This window comes from Rattus rattus, chromosome 2 (genome assembly GCF_011064425.1).
Source record: "Rattus rattus isolate New Zealand chromosome 2, Rrattus_CSIRO_v1, whole genome shotgun sequence".
NCBI lineage: Eukaryota > Metazoa > Chordata > Mammalia > Rodentia > Muridae > Rattus > Rattus rattus.
Window position 1 is genome coordinate 73881070 of NC_046155.1, and position 15818 is coordinate 73896887.

Below are 15818 nucleotides of genomic sequence, written 5' to 3' on the forward strand. Positions count from 1 at the left end.
GCCTTACTTGCATTGGGTTTCCATGTAATCAACTTCACAACCTAAGCTAATGCTTAATCTTAAATTATGTCCTCTTCACACAACCCTGACCCAAAACAGTGCGTGTCCATCACTTACTCAAAACACAAAAATAGAGGTTGAAAGCAATCTTATAAAATGTAAATCTACCACACTGTTGAACACAATGCCCCTGAGTGTTATCAAACACAAAATGAATCTTGCTCAATAAACAATGATGTTTATCTGGGTCGTTTGGGACCAGCTGGATGGAGTCTGTGACATCGTCAAAGATGTCTGTAAAGTGCCCCTCATTCCCTCCCCTTAAGATGCCTTCTGTACTGTTCAATAAAGATAGAGCAGAGCCGTTTGTAAGGGTCAGACACACAGCCACACAGACACTCAGTCGCAAACACAGGGGCAGATTTATAAGACGGCCCTTAGTCAGGCACAAATTCAGACTCATACAACAGAGGACTAAACGCACAGAATGAAACAAAGAATTGAAATCTGGGCTCCCTCTTAGTTAAGTGACACACAGGGAAGTGCTTTCTGTGACACCAATACATTATTGGTGGCTTGCAGTTTATCATTAATGCAGACAAGCTGACTGCATTGTAGAGCCCCACATGAGGGGTCTTTAAGTATTAAATCCACACAGAAGTACATTGTACCCCATTAATATGTAAAACTACTACATGTTAACAAAAAATGAAAAATAGTTGGATGGTAGTGGTGCATGCCTTTGACTCCAACACTCCAGAGGCAAAGGCAGATCTCTGAGTTCGAGGACAGCCTGGTCTACAAAGGGAGTTCCAGGACAGTCCGAGTTACACAGAGAAACTCTACCTTTAAAAAAAATTTTTTTTAATTAAAATTTTTTTAAAAGCTTGGAGAGACTGGCCTCCTGAGCCCCTCCTCCAGTCTGTGATGGAGAAATGGACCAATCTTATGCAGTCTGCTTCCAGGAAACAGTTCAAAAGGACAACGGCTTAGTCATGCCCAGAGAACAGTGTTTCACAATAGCACAGCATCCTAAAGAGGGCTGAAGATACAGCCTTCAGGATTTCCTAGTGACAGTGCAGGGCCACTGTCCTCACTCGAGTCACTTGTCCTGCTGCCACCACAACAGGCCTCCCAGCTTCAAAATAAGCGAACTCTCCTGTAACAGGGCCCAGACCTTAGCACAATCGACTCCATGATGGAAGAACCTTGCAGGCCAGAAAACTCAGCACATGGACAGTCCCCACTGGCCAAAACTAAAACAAAGGCCTAATTCATCAAAGCCCAGTACTGGGAAAGCCTCTAAAGGCACTAACCTTGCTTTCCGGCTTCAGTAGTTCGGGCTAACTGTTCTTGTCAACGGATGTGTGTCAACTCAGACCATGGGTTTTGTGCTTAAAAACTCACCCTAAGCCAATCGCATGCCCTCCGTGGTGGCGGCGGTGACCCATTCAAATGTCTGCCCTATCAACTTTCGATGGTAGTCGCCGTGCCTACCATGGTGACCACGGGTGACGGGGAATCAGGGTTCGATTCTGGAGAGGGAGCCTGAGAAAGGGCTACCACATCCAAGGAAGGTAGCAGACACGCAAATTACCCACTCCCGACCTGGGGAGATAGTGACAAAAAATAACAATCCAGGACTCTTCCGAGGCCCTGTAGTTGGAATGAGTCCACTTTAAATCCTTTAACGAGGATCCGTTGGAGGGCAAGTCTGGTGCCAGCAGCTGCAGTAATTCCAGCTCCAATAGCATAAAAAAACCTCACCCTAAGAAAGGCTCAGGGTGATCACTGGGATCCACAGCACCCAGTGTGGCCACTGGCTGGCTAATAAAGACCCTCTTTGACTTAAACCCATGTCTGAGCAGTCTTCTCTGGTGGATATGCCACAACACCCTTAGGGAGACCCGAGATCTCTTTTCTGGATTGCAGAAGTTAGAGAGTCTGGATAAAGCCCGGGAGCCTAATGCCCAACGCCAGGATTTAGAGACCTCTATGAATGAGACAACTTGTGTTAGCTGGAACATTCTGAAAGGTGGAATAGAATTGGCTAGGACCAGCTGAGATATCCAGACAAGAAAAGAGATAAGGCAGTGTCCTTTAGATAAGTAGGAATCCTTGAGCCCCCCTAGACCAAGTGAATCCTGGAGACAGGAGCAGAATTGAGGTAGTAGGATAAGCCTCTGCCCAAGAAAACTGCCTGCCGTGGCAGAGAGACCAGATAGTGAGAGCACTTCCTATAGCAGGAAGGACAATCTGGGGCAGGGGTGAGGCAGTGTACAAGTGTCACAATAAGTCAGTCAGGGCTGGAGAGAGATAGCTCAGTGTTTCGGAGCACGCACTGATCTTGCAGAGGACCTGAGTTCAGTTCCCAGCACCCACCTTAAGCAAAACAGCTCAAAAACACCTGTAATCCTAGCCCAGGGGGATCCAAAGCCTTTGTTCACACACATGCACATAGCCCCACATACACACACATGCATGCACATAGTTAAAAACAATAAAGATAATAATAAAGATTTATTTGGCTTACACTTCCATATTGCTGTTCATTATTGAAGGAAGTCAGGATGGGAACTCAAAACAGGGCAGGATCCTGGAGCAGGAGCTGATGCAGAAGCAATGGGAGGGTGCGCTTACTGACTTCTTTCACGTGGCTTGCCCAGCCTGTTTGCTTGCTTGCTTGCTTGGTGTCTTTTTAAATATATTTATTTGTCAGAAGCCATCTAGGAAAGGATATGCAAACAAGCAAGTTTTCTGGAGATGGCCCACTGAATTGCACGACTGCAGTGGGTGGTCTCCAAGATATAGGGGCCTCAGAAGCCATCAGCTTTTGGCCCCTGAATAGCAAGAGAAAGTTAACCTGCCAGAGTCATCAGTTTTGGGCCCGATCACAGACTCCATATCCCTCACTGCCTTCTTCAAGAACCTGACTGTGCGGGCAGGACCTAGCATTTATTTACTATAAATCCCAATCATAGCTTGTTCTCCCTTCTCTCCTCCTAGTCCCCCCATCTCACCTCACCCCCCATCTCTGTCTCCCTGTCTCCTCAGGGAAGGGGAGGCCTCTCTCTGATATCAACCCACCTTGGCTTACCAAGTTACGGTAAGACGAGGCTCATCTTCTCCTACTGAACCTAGACAAGGCACCCAGTTAGGGGAAAGAGATCCAGTGGCAGACAACAGAATCAGAGGCAGCCCCTGCTCCAGTTTTTTAGGGGTCTCACATGAAGACTGCTATACATGTATATGGGGCCTAGGTCCATCCCAGGCATGCTCTTAGGTGGGTGGTTCGATCTCTATGAACCCTCATGGGTCCAGATTAGTTGATTCTGTAGAGTTTTTTTTTTTTTTTTTTTTTTTTTTGGAGCTGGGGACCGAACCAGGGCCTTGCACTTGCTAGGCAAGCGCTCTACCACTGAGCTAAATCCCCAACCCCTTCTGTAGAGTTTCTTATAGTGCCCTTGATCACTTTGGCTCCTTCAATCCTTCCTCCCTCACTTCCACAAGATTCCCCGAGTTCCACCTAATGTTTGACTGGTGGTCTCTGCATTTGTTTCCATAAACTACCAGATGAAGCCTCTCTGATGACAGTTAAGCTAGGCTCCTGTCCAAAAGTATGGCAGAGAATATCACTAGTAGTGTCAGAGGTGGGCTCTCTCTTACGACATGGGTCTCAAATTGGATCAGTCAAGGTTGGCCATTACCTCAGATTTTGCTTCATCTTTACCTCTGCACATCTTGTAAGCAGAACGAATTATAGGTTGAAGGTTTTGTAGGTGGGGTTGGTGTCCCCATTCCTCCATACACAGTGGACTACTACTCAGCTATTAAAAAAAGGACATCATGAAATTTACAGGCAAATGGACAGAACTAGAAAATATTACCCAGAGTGAGGTAACCCAGACCCAGAAAGACATACGTGGTGTATACTCACTTATATACCATAAAGTACAGGATAACCATGCTACGATCCACAGATCCAAGGAAGCTAAGTAACAAGGAGGGCCCAAGGAAGGATGCTTGAATCTCACTGAGAAGGGGAAACAAAAGAGATATCAAGGTTGATGGAGAGAGGGGACTGGGTGGGAGAGGGGGTAGGAGGGAAACAGGAGGGGTCAAGTGTAGAGAAGACCAAGAGAGAGAGAACTGGGTTTGTTATGGGAGCTGCATCTGGGAGGAACTAGAACCTAGGATCTAACCCTAACCTTAACCTATTCAAGAGGCCCTGGGTTTGATCTCCAGCATCAACACACACACACACACACACACACACACACACACAGAGAGAGAGAGAGAGAGAGAGAGAGAGAGAGAGAGAGAGAGAGCCAGACAGAGACAGAGACAGACAGACAGACAGGGAGACAAAGACAGAGAGACAAGGAGACAGGAAGACAGACAGACAGGGAGGGAGGACAGGGACAGAGAGAAGAAGATAGACTGTTAGACTGCATCCCTTCTCCACTTGAGGTCACTATAAAATAGATGTGATGCTGAATTATATTAGTGTTTTTCTTTTTAATTAATTCATTTATTTATGTTGAGAGGACATGCCCATGCCACAGCACATGTTTGTAAGTCAGAGGACAACTTGATGAAGTTGACTCTTTCCATCCACTTAATGGTGCCAGGGATCAAACTCAGGAGGAGGAGGAGGAGGAGGAGGAGGAGGAGGAGGAGGGAGGAGGAGGAGGGAGGAGGAAGAGGAGGAGGAGGAGGATGCCAAGACCATGGCTATAGTTTGATTCTGACAGATCCCTACATGCAATGCTCACAGTGATTGTGACAGACTTTCTAGCCCAAGCTAGCCTCAAACTCACTATGTAGCTGAGGATAACCTTCGGCTTCAGATTCTTTCCCCTCCACCTCGAAAATGCTAAGACAGCAGGTGTGTGCCACCTGATCAGCAGGTGTGTGCCACCTGATCAGCAGGTGTGTGCCACCTGATCTGCAGGTGTGTGCCACCTGATCTGCAGGTGTGTGCCACCTGTTCTGCAGGTGTGTGCCACCTGATCAGCAGGTGTGTACCACCTGATCAGCAGGTGTGTGCCACCTGATCAGCAGGTGTGTGTCACCTGACCTGCAGGTGTGTACCACCTGATCTGCACTGTGCTGGGAACCCCATCAGGGCCCTCTACCATTGGAGTTACACATGCAGCCCAAGTCATCCTGTTCTTGTTGTTGGAGGCAGGGCCTCAGGTAGTTCAGGCTGGCCTCAAGCTCCTCTACCTGAGAATGACCTTGAACATTGGTCCTCCGGTCTCCATCCCTCATCTCCCCAGTGCTAGGATTACAAGTGTGCACCACCATATCTACGTGGTGCTGCTGAGGATCAAGCCCAGGGCTTGGTGCAAACTCAACTGAGCTAAATTGCCAGCCCCAGGCTGGTGTTTCCAATGGCACTCCGCAGCAGGTGGTATGATTTTAGCTGGAAAATAGAACAGAAATACAGAAAGCAAATGCTAGGTTCTCTTGCATATGTGGACTCTAACTTCATTTTTATATAATGAGCTCACGCACACAGTTAAAAGTAAAATATTTCTTAATATAACATCATTTCATTTACACCTAGAAGGTTCTAAGACCCCCACATAAGATGCCACAGAGCCTGGTAGAACTTTCATTGTTGCAAGGCCTGGTGCTGTGGAAATAAATTATGTATTAAGTACAAAATTATTGGACTGTAGCAATGGCTCGTTGGCTAAGAGCAATGGCTGCCCTTCCAGAGGTTCTGAGTTCAAGTCCCAGCATCTATATGGTGGCTCACAAATGTAGTCCTATGGGATTCAATGCCCTCTCCTGGTGTGCAGATATACATGCTGGCAAAACACCCATGTACATAAAATACATTAAATAAAAAATAAAAGCAAACACGTTGGCACAAAGCAAGCTCTTCTGGGGCACTTTTGTTTTCCAGTTTAAATATGGTGGGTGTAGATTTCAGAAGGCAGGAGCTGTGCCCCAGCAGCCAGTTACTCTGCGTTCCCTGCTTTCCCATTCTCTGCTGTCCTAACAAATTACCTGAATCTTGGCAATGTGTAAAAAAAAAAAAAAAAATAGATTTACATAGCTCACAGTTCTGCAGGTCCAAGAGCATGAAGCCAGCGTCACTCAGCTTTCATGCACAGAAGGGACGTGGGAAGGAAGGAGAGTGGCAAATCAGCCCACAGCTCTTTGGCCTGCTCTGAGGTAAGTCAAGAAAAGGCAACCACGTCTAAGCAGGTTCCCTGGACCTTGCTGAAGCTCAAGGGTCAGAGCTCCTGGTCAGGTTTGCTCTTCCAGGATGAGGATTTACAGTCTGGGGTGCTCAGTATTGCCACCCAAGATGGAGTTGCAGCCTGGTATTCTGTGCAGAAAGTCTTTATAGGAGCAGGTGGCATAAATGGGGCCATCCTAGGGCAACATCCTGCGAAGCATTGCTCCTCATTAAAGAATGCAGCGCAGACGGTAAGTCAGGTCTTTATCTCGTCTCAAAGCAGATGGACGAGGAACAGCAGGGTGTGGAGTGAAAGAAACAAGGGGGCTGCAGACAGGCTCGGAGATGAGACTGGATACTGGGCAAGCACAGGGAACAGGACTCAGATCTACAGAGCACACAGAAACGCCAGGTAGCCACGCAGCCTGCTCTAACTCAGCGTCTGGAGGACAGACAGAGGGTCCAGAAGTAAACCAGCCAGCTAGACTAGCCCAATTGGCAAGCTCTGGTTTTGGAGTTCAGCAAGAGACTTTACCTCAATACGTAAAGTGGAGAAGAATCAAAGAAGGCATTCAATATAAACTTCTATCCTCCACGAATGCACACATTAAAAACAATAATTTTTGTTTAATCTAAGGACGTAGCCCAGCGTTGGTAGCACACTCCTTTAATCCCAGCACTCTGGAGGCAGAAACAGGCAGATCTCTGAGTTCAAGACCAGCCTGGGTTACAGAGCAAGTTCCAAGAAGACAGGAAGAGGTCAGATCGGGAGGCCCACAGAAAGCCTTGTTTGCTACCAGCAGCAGGACCCACAGAAAGACAGTGTTAAGCTCTTCCTCTTGGTGAGAAACATGGAGGATTTCCTCGATGTCCAAACAAAAACATTCTAGAAGCAATGAGGAAAGAATAAGTTCTTTTCTTCCCTTTCCACTCCCTTGGTCAGGCAGACTTTCAGTGTTAGTTGAGCCAGGCAATGTAATCAGACTTACAGCCCCTTGTCTATGCTGATAGCCTACAGTCAAGAGTGTGCTCTCAGTGTGATCCCGAGGTGACCAGCCACTTCAGCTCACCTGGGAACTCGTCAGAATCAACTGTCTTCGCTGAGCATGACAGCATACACCTGTAACCACAACACTCCAGGGGCCCAACTGAATCAGGAATTTGAAGCCAACTTGGGGCACAAAGTGAATTCTATGCCAGCTTGAGCTGCATAGAAAGACCTTGTCTCCAAAGACAGACAGACAGAAATCGAGATAGAGAGGGATCTTTTTATTTTATTTTCTTAACGTGTATCAGTGTTTTGCCTGGGCATGTATCTGTGCACTACAAATGCCCACAGAGGCTGGAAGAGGCCATGGGATTCACTGTGATTGGAGAGTTACGAGCCACAGTGTTGCTGCTGAAAACTGAAGGTCAGAGCTCTACAAGAGCAGCAAGTGCTCCTGACACCTGTCCCTCCGGCTTCAAGAAGCCCTCTCTGACCCCCTCCCCTACCTATGACATCAGAAACACAGTCACTGCTGTTTGTGACAGAGTCCTGCTGGCTTTCAATTTGCCATCCCCCTGCCTCAGCCCCTGGATGCTGGGATTACAGTCATGCACCCGCACCCTCAGGATTACTGGGGGCTTTGAAAAGGCAGTTAGAGGCAAACACTAACTGAAAACCTCGCAGGCATGGGGAATCTGCAACCTTAAAGAGGGGGCCTTCAGGAGTGGATTGCAGGGCTGAAGTTCCACAGACTTCCCAAGATCCTCTACTAAATCCTTTCCAAATCCTATCCTCTTCCCGGCTTCCCTAAACCTCAGCTTCCTCCTGGAACACTTGGCCCAAACTCAGATTTCCCCCCTGACCTGAATAATTTTCCTTCTTCACAGACCTTAATCCTCTCTCCCCTGTGCTTCCCAACCTGTGTAATTCCCTGAACCCTAGAAGACAAACATCCCCTCCCCGTCTACCGCCAGCCTAGTCTGTCCGCCCCAACCAGACCAATCCAGGCCTAACAAAGGTGACTTAATTGATCCCACCGCCTTCAGGACCAGGCCTCCCTCCTAGTCGGCAGAAGCTCAGGCCTGCTCACTGTCTGGCCCCACGAGCAACAGCGGCTGAGAATTCTTGCCCTTGTCGTGCCAGCACACGTCAAACATGGGGTACACCGGCCCAGGCAGACGCTCATGAAAAGAAAAGAGCGGTGTAAGTGCGTCGGTGTTGCTTGCATCATAGAAAGTCAGGACGCCATCTGCAAAGCTTAGGTAGAGGCCAATGCGCGCTGGTGGCCTCTCTGGGGTGCGCAGTGCCCGCGGCTCCTTGGCCTCCACGTGTGCCTCCAGGATCTTGCCATCGCGCAGGCCGAGCAGCCACAGCCCCTGTGAGGGCACCGCGTGCAGGCGGCCACGACGGGAAGCGTCAGCCGCCATCACACCCAGGGCCCAGCGTGGCTTGTCGCCCACCTCCACCTCCCAGTAGTGCTCCCCCTGTGACAGCAGCTGCTTCGCCACTACCGCTACCGTCTTGTCGAACTGGCACGTGTCTTCTCCTGCTGGTGGCGCCTTCTGCTCCGAGCACTCCACGCGGCGACCAGAGGCGGACACCACCAGGCTCGGGTGCGCTGAGTTGGGGTCAAAAGTCAGTTCCTCCAACTCTGCCAAACAGACAATGGTCAGGCTAGTCCTTCTATCAGAGGACCTCTCCACATGCACAGCGTTTGCTTAGCTGCACAGTGAAGCAAGTGGTGGGCAGGCCTGGGAGATACCAATGAGTGATATTTTCTGAGGCCCCCAAAAGGCCCAACCAAGATCCAGAACAGGAGCCAGGAAGCCCGGTTCTGTCTTGATGTAGTCTCTGGGTCTTAAGAGTTTTCTCTTGAATAAACTAGACTTCTTGTCAATCCCCCCTTCAGGGCCAAAGGCCATAAAGACTGAACAGTGTGTGTGTGTGTGTGTGTGTGTGTGTGTGTGTGTGTGTGTGTGTCTTGTGGGCGGGCACCCAGAAATGTTAGCTCTTAGGAGAGGAGACTGAGCCCTTGGCCCCCAGTCACAGGCTCCCAGAGACAGTGTCAGATGTAGTTTTGTCTCCAGGGTTCCACGAACTCTACAGAACCTCAGCCTCCAGCCAACAGGAACCATTATATTACCTCTATGGTCAGAGTCAAGAACTGGCCAAGGATCACACAGGCCGAGGCCACACCCAGCCACAGCAGGGGACTCCTGAGGTCAGCTGGGTGCTTTCCATGTCCCTCACCCACTGCAAACCCTAGGCCCTCAAAGGTCCTTCTCCAAGCACAGGTCGGGGGCTACAAGGAAGGACCCCAGCAGCAAAGAGTATCTTCTTCTTTGGCTTTCTGAGGCAGGCTGGGAGGCGTCTCCCTGTGTTTTGGCTCTCCCACCAATCCCACAGTTATACAAACCAAGAGCCACCCACCCTTCTCAGTACCTGGCATCAGAGCCCGGAACATCTTCTTCCACACCTGGAATTTGAAGTCATCTGAGATGACAGGCAGCTGGATATCTAGCCTTGCTGGGGGTGGTGACTCTGACAGGATCTTCTGCAGCCTGGGGTGGAGAGGTGATGCTGAGGGGCAGGAAGAATTACTGCAGACACTCGAGGACACGGGGCGTTGGAGAGGGAGGGCTTTCAGGGCTTCCTTACATCACACCCTCGCCTTAAACTCACTTGGAAATATGGAAAAGCTCTAGAAATGGATGAAGGCGGTAGTTGTACAGGGCAAGTGTTGTACAGGGCGGGTGTTGTACAGGGCGGGTGTTGTACAGGGCGAGTGTTGTACAGGGTGGGTGTTGTACAGGGTGGGTGTTGTACAGGGCGAGTGTTGTACAGGGCGGGTGTTGTACAGGGCGGGTGTTGTACAGGGCGGGTGTTGTACAGGGCGGGTGTTGTACATATAGGGTGGGTGTTGTACAGGGCGAGGGTGGGGGTTGTACAGGGTGGGTGTTGTACAGGGCGGGTGTTGTACAGGGCGGGTGTTGTATATATAGGGTGGGTGTTGTATAGGGTGGGTGTTGTACAGGGTGGGTGTTGTACAGCGTGGGTGTTGTACAGGGTGGGCGTTGTACAGGTGGGTGTTGTACAGGTGGGTGTTATACAGGGTGGGTGTTGTACAATGTGGGCGTTGTACAGGTGGGTGATGTACAGGTGGGTGTTGTACAGGGTGGGTGTTGTACAGGGCGAGTGTTGTACAGGGTGGGTGTTGTACGGGGTGGGTGTTGTACGGGGTGGGTGTTGTACGGGGTGGGTGTTGTACAGGGTGAGTGTTGTACAGCATGACTGTGTGCAACACCGTAGATGATAAATGCACTCTTTAAAATGCTTGAGCTAGGCATGGTGCAGCATGCCAATAATCCTCGAATGTGAGAGGCTAAGATCAGAGAACACTAGTTCCAGGGCTGCCCGCATGGTGAGCTTCAGGCCAGCCTGCACTTCGCAGTGTTATTCCCCAGTCCGTACTTCTGGCTCCAGCTCCAATGTCCATTCTCCTGGGAAGTCTCCTTCAGCAATCCCTTTCCCTCCCAGTAGTCTTGAAATGATACCTGTGACCTATTCCACATCTGAGGCACCGTGGCACCAGTATATGAGGTTTTGGGGTAAGTACTTAGGCTGTTTCATGTCTGTGTTCAACACAAAGTGCACAGAAGTGGTTGTGAGAAATCACCGAAAAGCACCCTGTGAGCAGAGGGTATCCCTGGAAAAGCAGGACAAGCAAGTTCAGTGAAAGAAAGGGCCAAATGCTCACCTGCTGGTCACCAGGCAGAATTTCTGGAGAAAGAGAACATGAGAATGAGGATAAAGCAGGAAGAGAGGACTCTGGGGAGTTCTAATGATGAGTGTGGGGTCGGAAAGATGAGAAAAGCCAAATGAAACCCAGGACTCGATGCCACCCTTGGAGATTAGCTCTCATGTGAGCAGAAACAGGTGCCTTCCTTATCCCAGAGACATATACCACCTGTTAGAAAACTGTCCCCACAGACACACAAGCCTATGACATTATGACATGAATGGTGCCATGGACACACTCACACACCATCTAATCTGAACCACAGTTCAGAGTCCCAAGCCTGATATGAAGTCCTAGCTTGTCCCTTCGCTGTTATGCACTTCACGGTCCCCATGTGACAGTGGGATGAGGCCTCTCGGGGCTGAGCCATGGCCAGGAGGCAGGGAGGGGAGGTTCTAGAGCGCTCACCATGAGGAATTCTGTCTGTGGCTTGTCAGCCACCTCCTCCAGCACCTTCTCCATCTGCCTCAGTTGCTCCAGGTAAGAGTTCAGGCTTGACAGCTCCCGCCGCAAGGCAACCCCTGCCTCACCTCGAACCCTTTCTGCTTCACGGTCCAAAGAACTTTCTAGGGCAGCCAGGAACATCCGCATCTTCCCCAGCTGCTCCCCAACAGCTCCCCGGAACTGACGCACGGTCTCCTGAGGTGGGGATGAGAGGACTCCTGCGTAGGGATCCTCGGCCTGGACCTGCAGTCCCAGGACTCTGTCCCTCTAGCCCCTCACCTCCACCTCCACCAGCTGATGCTCCAGGACTGCTACACTCTTCTCCTTGCGCATGCATGCCTCCTGCAGCTGGGTCTTCTGCTGTGGAAGCTGTGTCTATGGGGAAAGTTAAGAGAGGATCGTAATGACACCCCCATGCCATCTGTTCTTTCCCCTCTATGTTAGCTCCTTCTCCAGCCCTCTGCCTGGTCCCCTATCCACTTACTTACCTCTGGGTCTGGCCATACTTCATCCTAGTACTTTTTGCCTTTGGTGTTCTATTTTTATTTTAAATTTTATTTGTATGAGTACACTGTAGCTGTCTTCATACACACCGGAAGAGGGCATCTGATCCCATTACAGATGGTTGTGAACTCAGGACCTCTGGAAGAGCAGTCAGTGCTCTTAACTGCTAAGCCATCTCTCCAGCCCGATGTTCTATTTTTTTTAACTTCCCACTGGCCTTAATTTCTCCAGCATCACCTGCAAGCACTTAACCCCAGTATAGGTCCTTGCAAGGACCACAAACACAAGATCACCACCAGACTGCAAAGTATAGCACGTGGCACACAACAGGCTTCCAGAAATGAGTGAAGGGTGAATGAAAAAAGAAAGGACGCTAGCTAGCCATGATAGTACATGTCTGCAACCCCAACTCTCAGGAGGCTGAGGCAGGAGAATCACAAATTTGAGGTCCAGCCTGAGCTACATAACAATACCTAAGACCTTGTCTCAGAAGAGAAGAAGGAAGAGAGAGGAAGGAAAATGAGGGGGAGGAAGAAGCAGAGAAGGAGTGGGGAGGAGGGGGAGGAAGAGAAAGGGGAGGAGGAAGAAGGAGAGGGAGTATAATCTTCCCTTCCTGTGTTTCACCCCTTACTTAAAAATGCAGCCATAGTCAGCTAGTGCCCTAGCCAGCCCTTTCCAGGCCTATGGGCTCCGAGGACAGAAAATCTAGTGTACAGACCCACTAGGGACCAGCTAAGCCTTCTGTGAGCTGTCTAGGGACCACTGGAGTGCAAGCATGGGAGAGCTTCTAATGGTAGGTCCCTGCCGTGGTTACCCCTGCCTTCTTACCACCACTGCTCTTCTTAGCCTCCTCTTCCTCCTCTGCAGAATGGGACAGTAACACCCCCACTTCAACCAGATGACACCTCCTGCTCCCCTGGGGAAACTGATGACGCAAGGTAGTGTTTGTTGAGGAATAGCAGCCCAGAGGAAACCACAGGGCTGAACCAAAGACTACTGGCTAGCTGCCAGATCAGACTCTTCCTCAGATGGCCTTTCTTGAGGCATCCACATCTGTTGTCAGTGAGGATAGCCTGGTTGCTTCAGGTGCCTGTGATCGGAGGTTCAGAGGACTCAGGGCTGAGCCATGGCAAACAAGCACCATCAGAAGGTATTAGGGTATCTGACTACCCCAAGAAGTTCAAGCTTGAAGTTAGCTCCACTCCCGAGGGCTTTTAACACATCCTGGGAGATGAGGGAACCTGGGCCACTGGATGCCATCAACCTCACCACCAAGCCGGTTGCCTCCTACTTCAAGGACTACACAGTGTCAAACCCATAGCGACCATGCTGCAGGACATGGGTGTACAGGGATGTGCAGCACAGCTTCAAAAGGCAGTGCCAGCCCCAGTACCCAGGAACTTGCCCAACCACTCTGAGTCTGGTAAGTGGGTTCCTGACCCAACCCTCTAGCCAATCAAAGCTCCAGAGCTCCTCCTGTCCCCACCCCAGCCCCACCTCGGGCTCTTTTCTGGGGTCTCCTTTTTCAGATCTCCTAAGGCTTAAGGCTAAGCTGATGCAGATCCCTGAGACTGGAGCTCCATGTCTGTCCCTTATGTTTCCAGAAGCCTGAGAGACTTCTATTTTACAGGTTAAATATAGTTCACAGACAAAATGAGTAAGGTTGGGGTTGGGATTTAGCTCAGTGGTAGAGCGCTTGCCTAGGAAGCGCAAGGCCCTGGGTTCGGTCCCCAGTTGGGGGGAGGGGAGAGTAAGGTTAGATAGAGTTCAGGGGTTAGCAAAGAGGAACTGGGCTGGGAGGTCTCCTAACAGCAGGCTCACAGCCAGGACTGAACTGAACTAAGGAGGGCGCAGGAAGGAGGGTTGTGAGGCAAGGCCCCAGAACGTTTGGGAATTGATACCAAAGGAGAGTGACGACTAGGTGCTGAGAAAGCAGTGCCTATGAGGCAGCAGAACACAATAGCAACAGCTTCACTGGGCTGGGGAAGGGCCACTCCTTACCTCCAGACCCCACTTCCTCCCCCCACCTCTGCCCCTGCTGCTAGGGGTTTTTTTCCCCCATAGACCGTCCTGGGCTGGGTAGACATCTATCTGCTATATCTGCATGCACGTGACTTGGGATATACATGATTTTAGGAGTCTGTGTACTTGGTGTATATCCATTTGATGACAATTGGACATTTTTTCCTGGTGCAACTTCAGGATAACACAATTGTGTAAGGGCTGTATTCTAGTTCAAACTATAATAATAGCTTAGGCTGGAATCTTGGTGCTACCTACCCATGGTGAGCTTTGGCCAGGAATGCCTCACCCTTCCCACTGCCCTTGAAAACTTCAGGCTTGCACAAGTTTAGTAGTTTCAGGAATGAGTGGGCCTCTGTCATTCATCAATGCGAAGCTGGACAGCCGGCCTCTGGGACTCCTGGGCATGCCTTTAACTTTCTGTCTGCTAGTCTCACCGTGCAAACATGCCAGTCTAGCAGTTCACCCAAGAATGTGTGGGTAGTTTCCCAGCCCCAATATGCCAGACACACCACGGTCTGGTCAGACCCGGCTCTGGCATGTTCAGGCTTGCTGGAGGACTGCAGCCAAGCAAGCTAGTTAGCTACTCTATAGGCAGCTTCCAGCTGGTTCCTGTGAGCTCTGCTCTGCAGGTGCTACATGCGGCCTTTGGACCCATCTTCTGGCTGCCTAGCTCCCCCACCCTCCTTAGCAACCTAGAGCCTATCCTCCAAAGCTCATAACACAAGTCAACTCGGCTTCCCAAGGTCAGACCCTTGCTGTAATCAGCAGTCCCACCCAGCCTTCACTGGTCCAGCACCTTGAGACGTGCATGGGCTTCTGCGGCAGGCAGAAGACGGTGACCACGGTGTGAACCGAGAGAGGCACACACACCACACACAAGTGTGCGGTCCTGCTCGCAGTAGATGCTCAGTGGATCCAGGTGTTCCTCGCAGTGGCCTTGGGGCACTTGTGCCAAACGCTCCACAAGGCGTGCCAACTGGAGGTTAGTGCTTAGCGCCTGTGGCCGAGTAGATGCCTGACAACAGGGGCAGGCAACCGTGCCATCGGCGGCAGGCTCCCCTGCCACACGGATCAGGCAGGCACGGCAGAAACTGTGGCCACACTCAGCGGTCACTGGTGCATCGAACAGCTGCAAGCACAGCGGGCAAGACAGTTCCTGGCGCAAAAGGCCCGGTGCAGTCGACATGGTGAGCCTGGGAAGAGGAGTCCCATCAGACAAACTCAAAGACAAGAATTTCAGTTCAGTCCTATGCGGATCTGTGTCCCAGCAGCCAGAGCTCCATCCTATAACTACCTCACATCCCATAGTGGAAGAGACTCTGGTTATGGTCAAATGGTAAAGAGGATGTGGTCTCATCCCAAAGTGAGTGTATATTGCCATTCTCAGCCCAGATAGAAGCAAATGTGACCCAACGGGGCATTTATCAACCCCGGTTTCTAAACACTACCCAATTCCACCCACTCCTTGCTACTGACTTAGCCCAGGCTTCAGCCTGTGACCTAGGTCTGGGCCTTCGTTCCTCTGGAATTATCTAGAATCCCCTCCCCAGTTGACCTTCCACTGACCTCTCTCTAGCATACCTAACCCTCTCTTTCCCCCTTATCTCCAGGCCCATAGGACTCACAGGTCTGGTGGGAAAACTTAGGCCAGAAAAGATTTCCAGGAGGACCAGTCAGGAACAGGCCTAACAGCAGGGTGACCGGAGTTATGTCCAGAGACAAGCAAGAAGCAAGCAGCAGGCTCAATGCAAGGGCAGGGACTCAGGGCCAGATGGCAGTGGGTGGATGTAACAGGTGACACGCACATAGTAGACAGACCCTCCCAGATAGTTCAATGGCCCAAGAACTATATTTAGCTGTCC

At 50.5% G+C, this 15818-nt stretch overlaps 1 protein-coding gene across 2 annotated transcripts; it reads right to left on the minus strand.

Annotated features, from left to right (window-relative positions):
• Positions 1–7444: 7444 nt before the first annotated feature.
• Trim72 (tripartite motif containing 72) lies at positions 7445–15818 on the minus strand. Of its 2 annotated transcripts, none has more exons than XM_032892508.1 (7): positions 15582–15818; positions 14753–15149; positions 11707–11802; positions 11392–11622; positions 10942–10964; positions 9627–9745; positions 7445–8835 (listed from the first exon to the last, which is right to left on the minus strand). In XM_032892508.1, exons 2-7 carry the CDS (start codon positions 15140–15142, stop codon positions 8261–8263), a joined length of 1434 nt encoding a protein of 477 aa, XP_032748399.1. In that variant the 5' UTR covers positions 15143–15149; positions 15582–15818; the 3' UTR covers positions 7445–8260. The 2 variants fall into 2 exon arrangements, with proteins under 2 accessions (XP_032748399.1, XP_032748398.1); XM_032892507.1 differs by having other exon boundaries at positions 7447–8835; positions 9615–9745.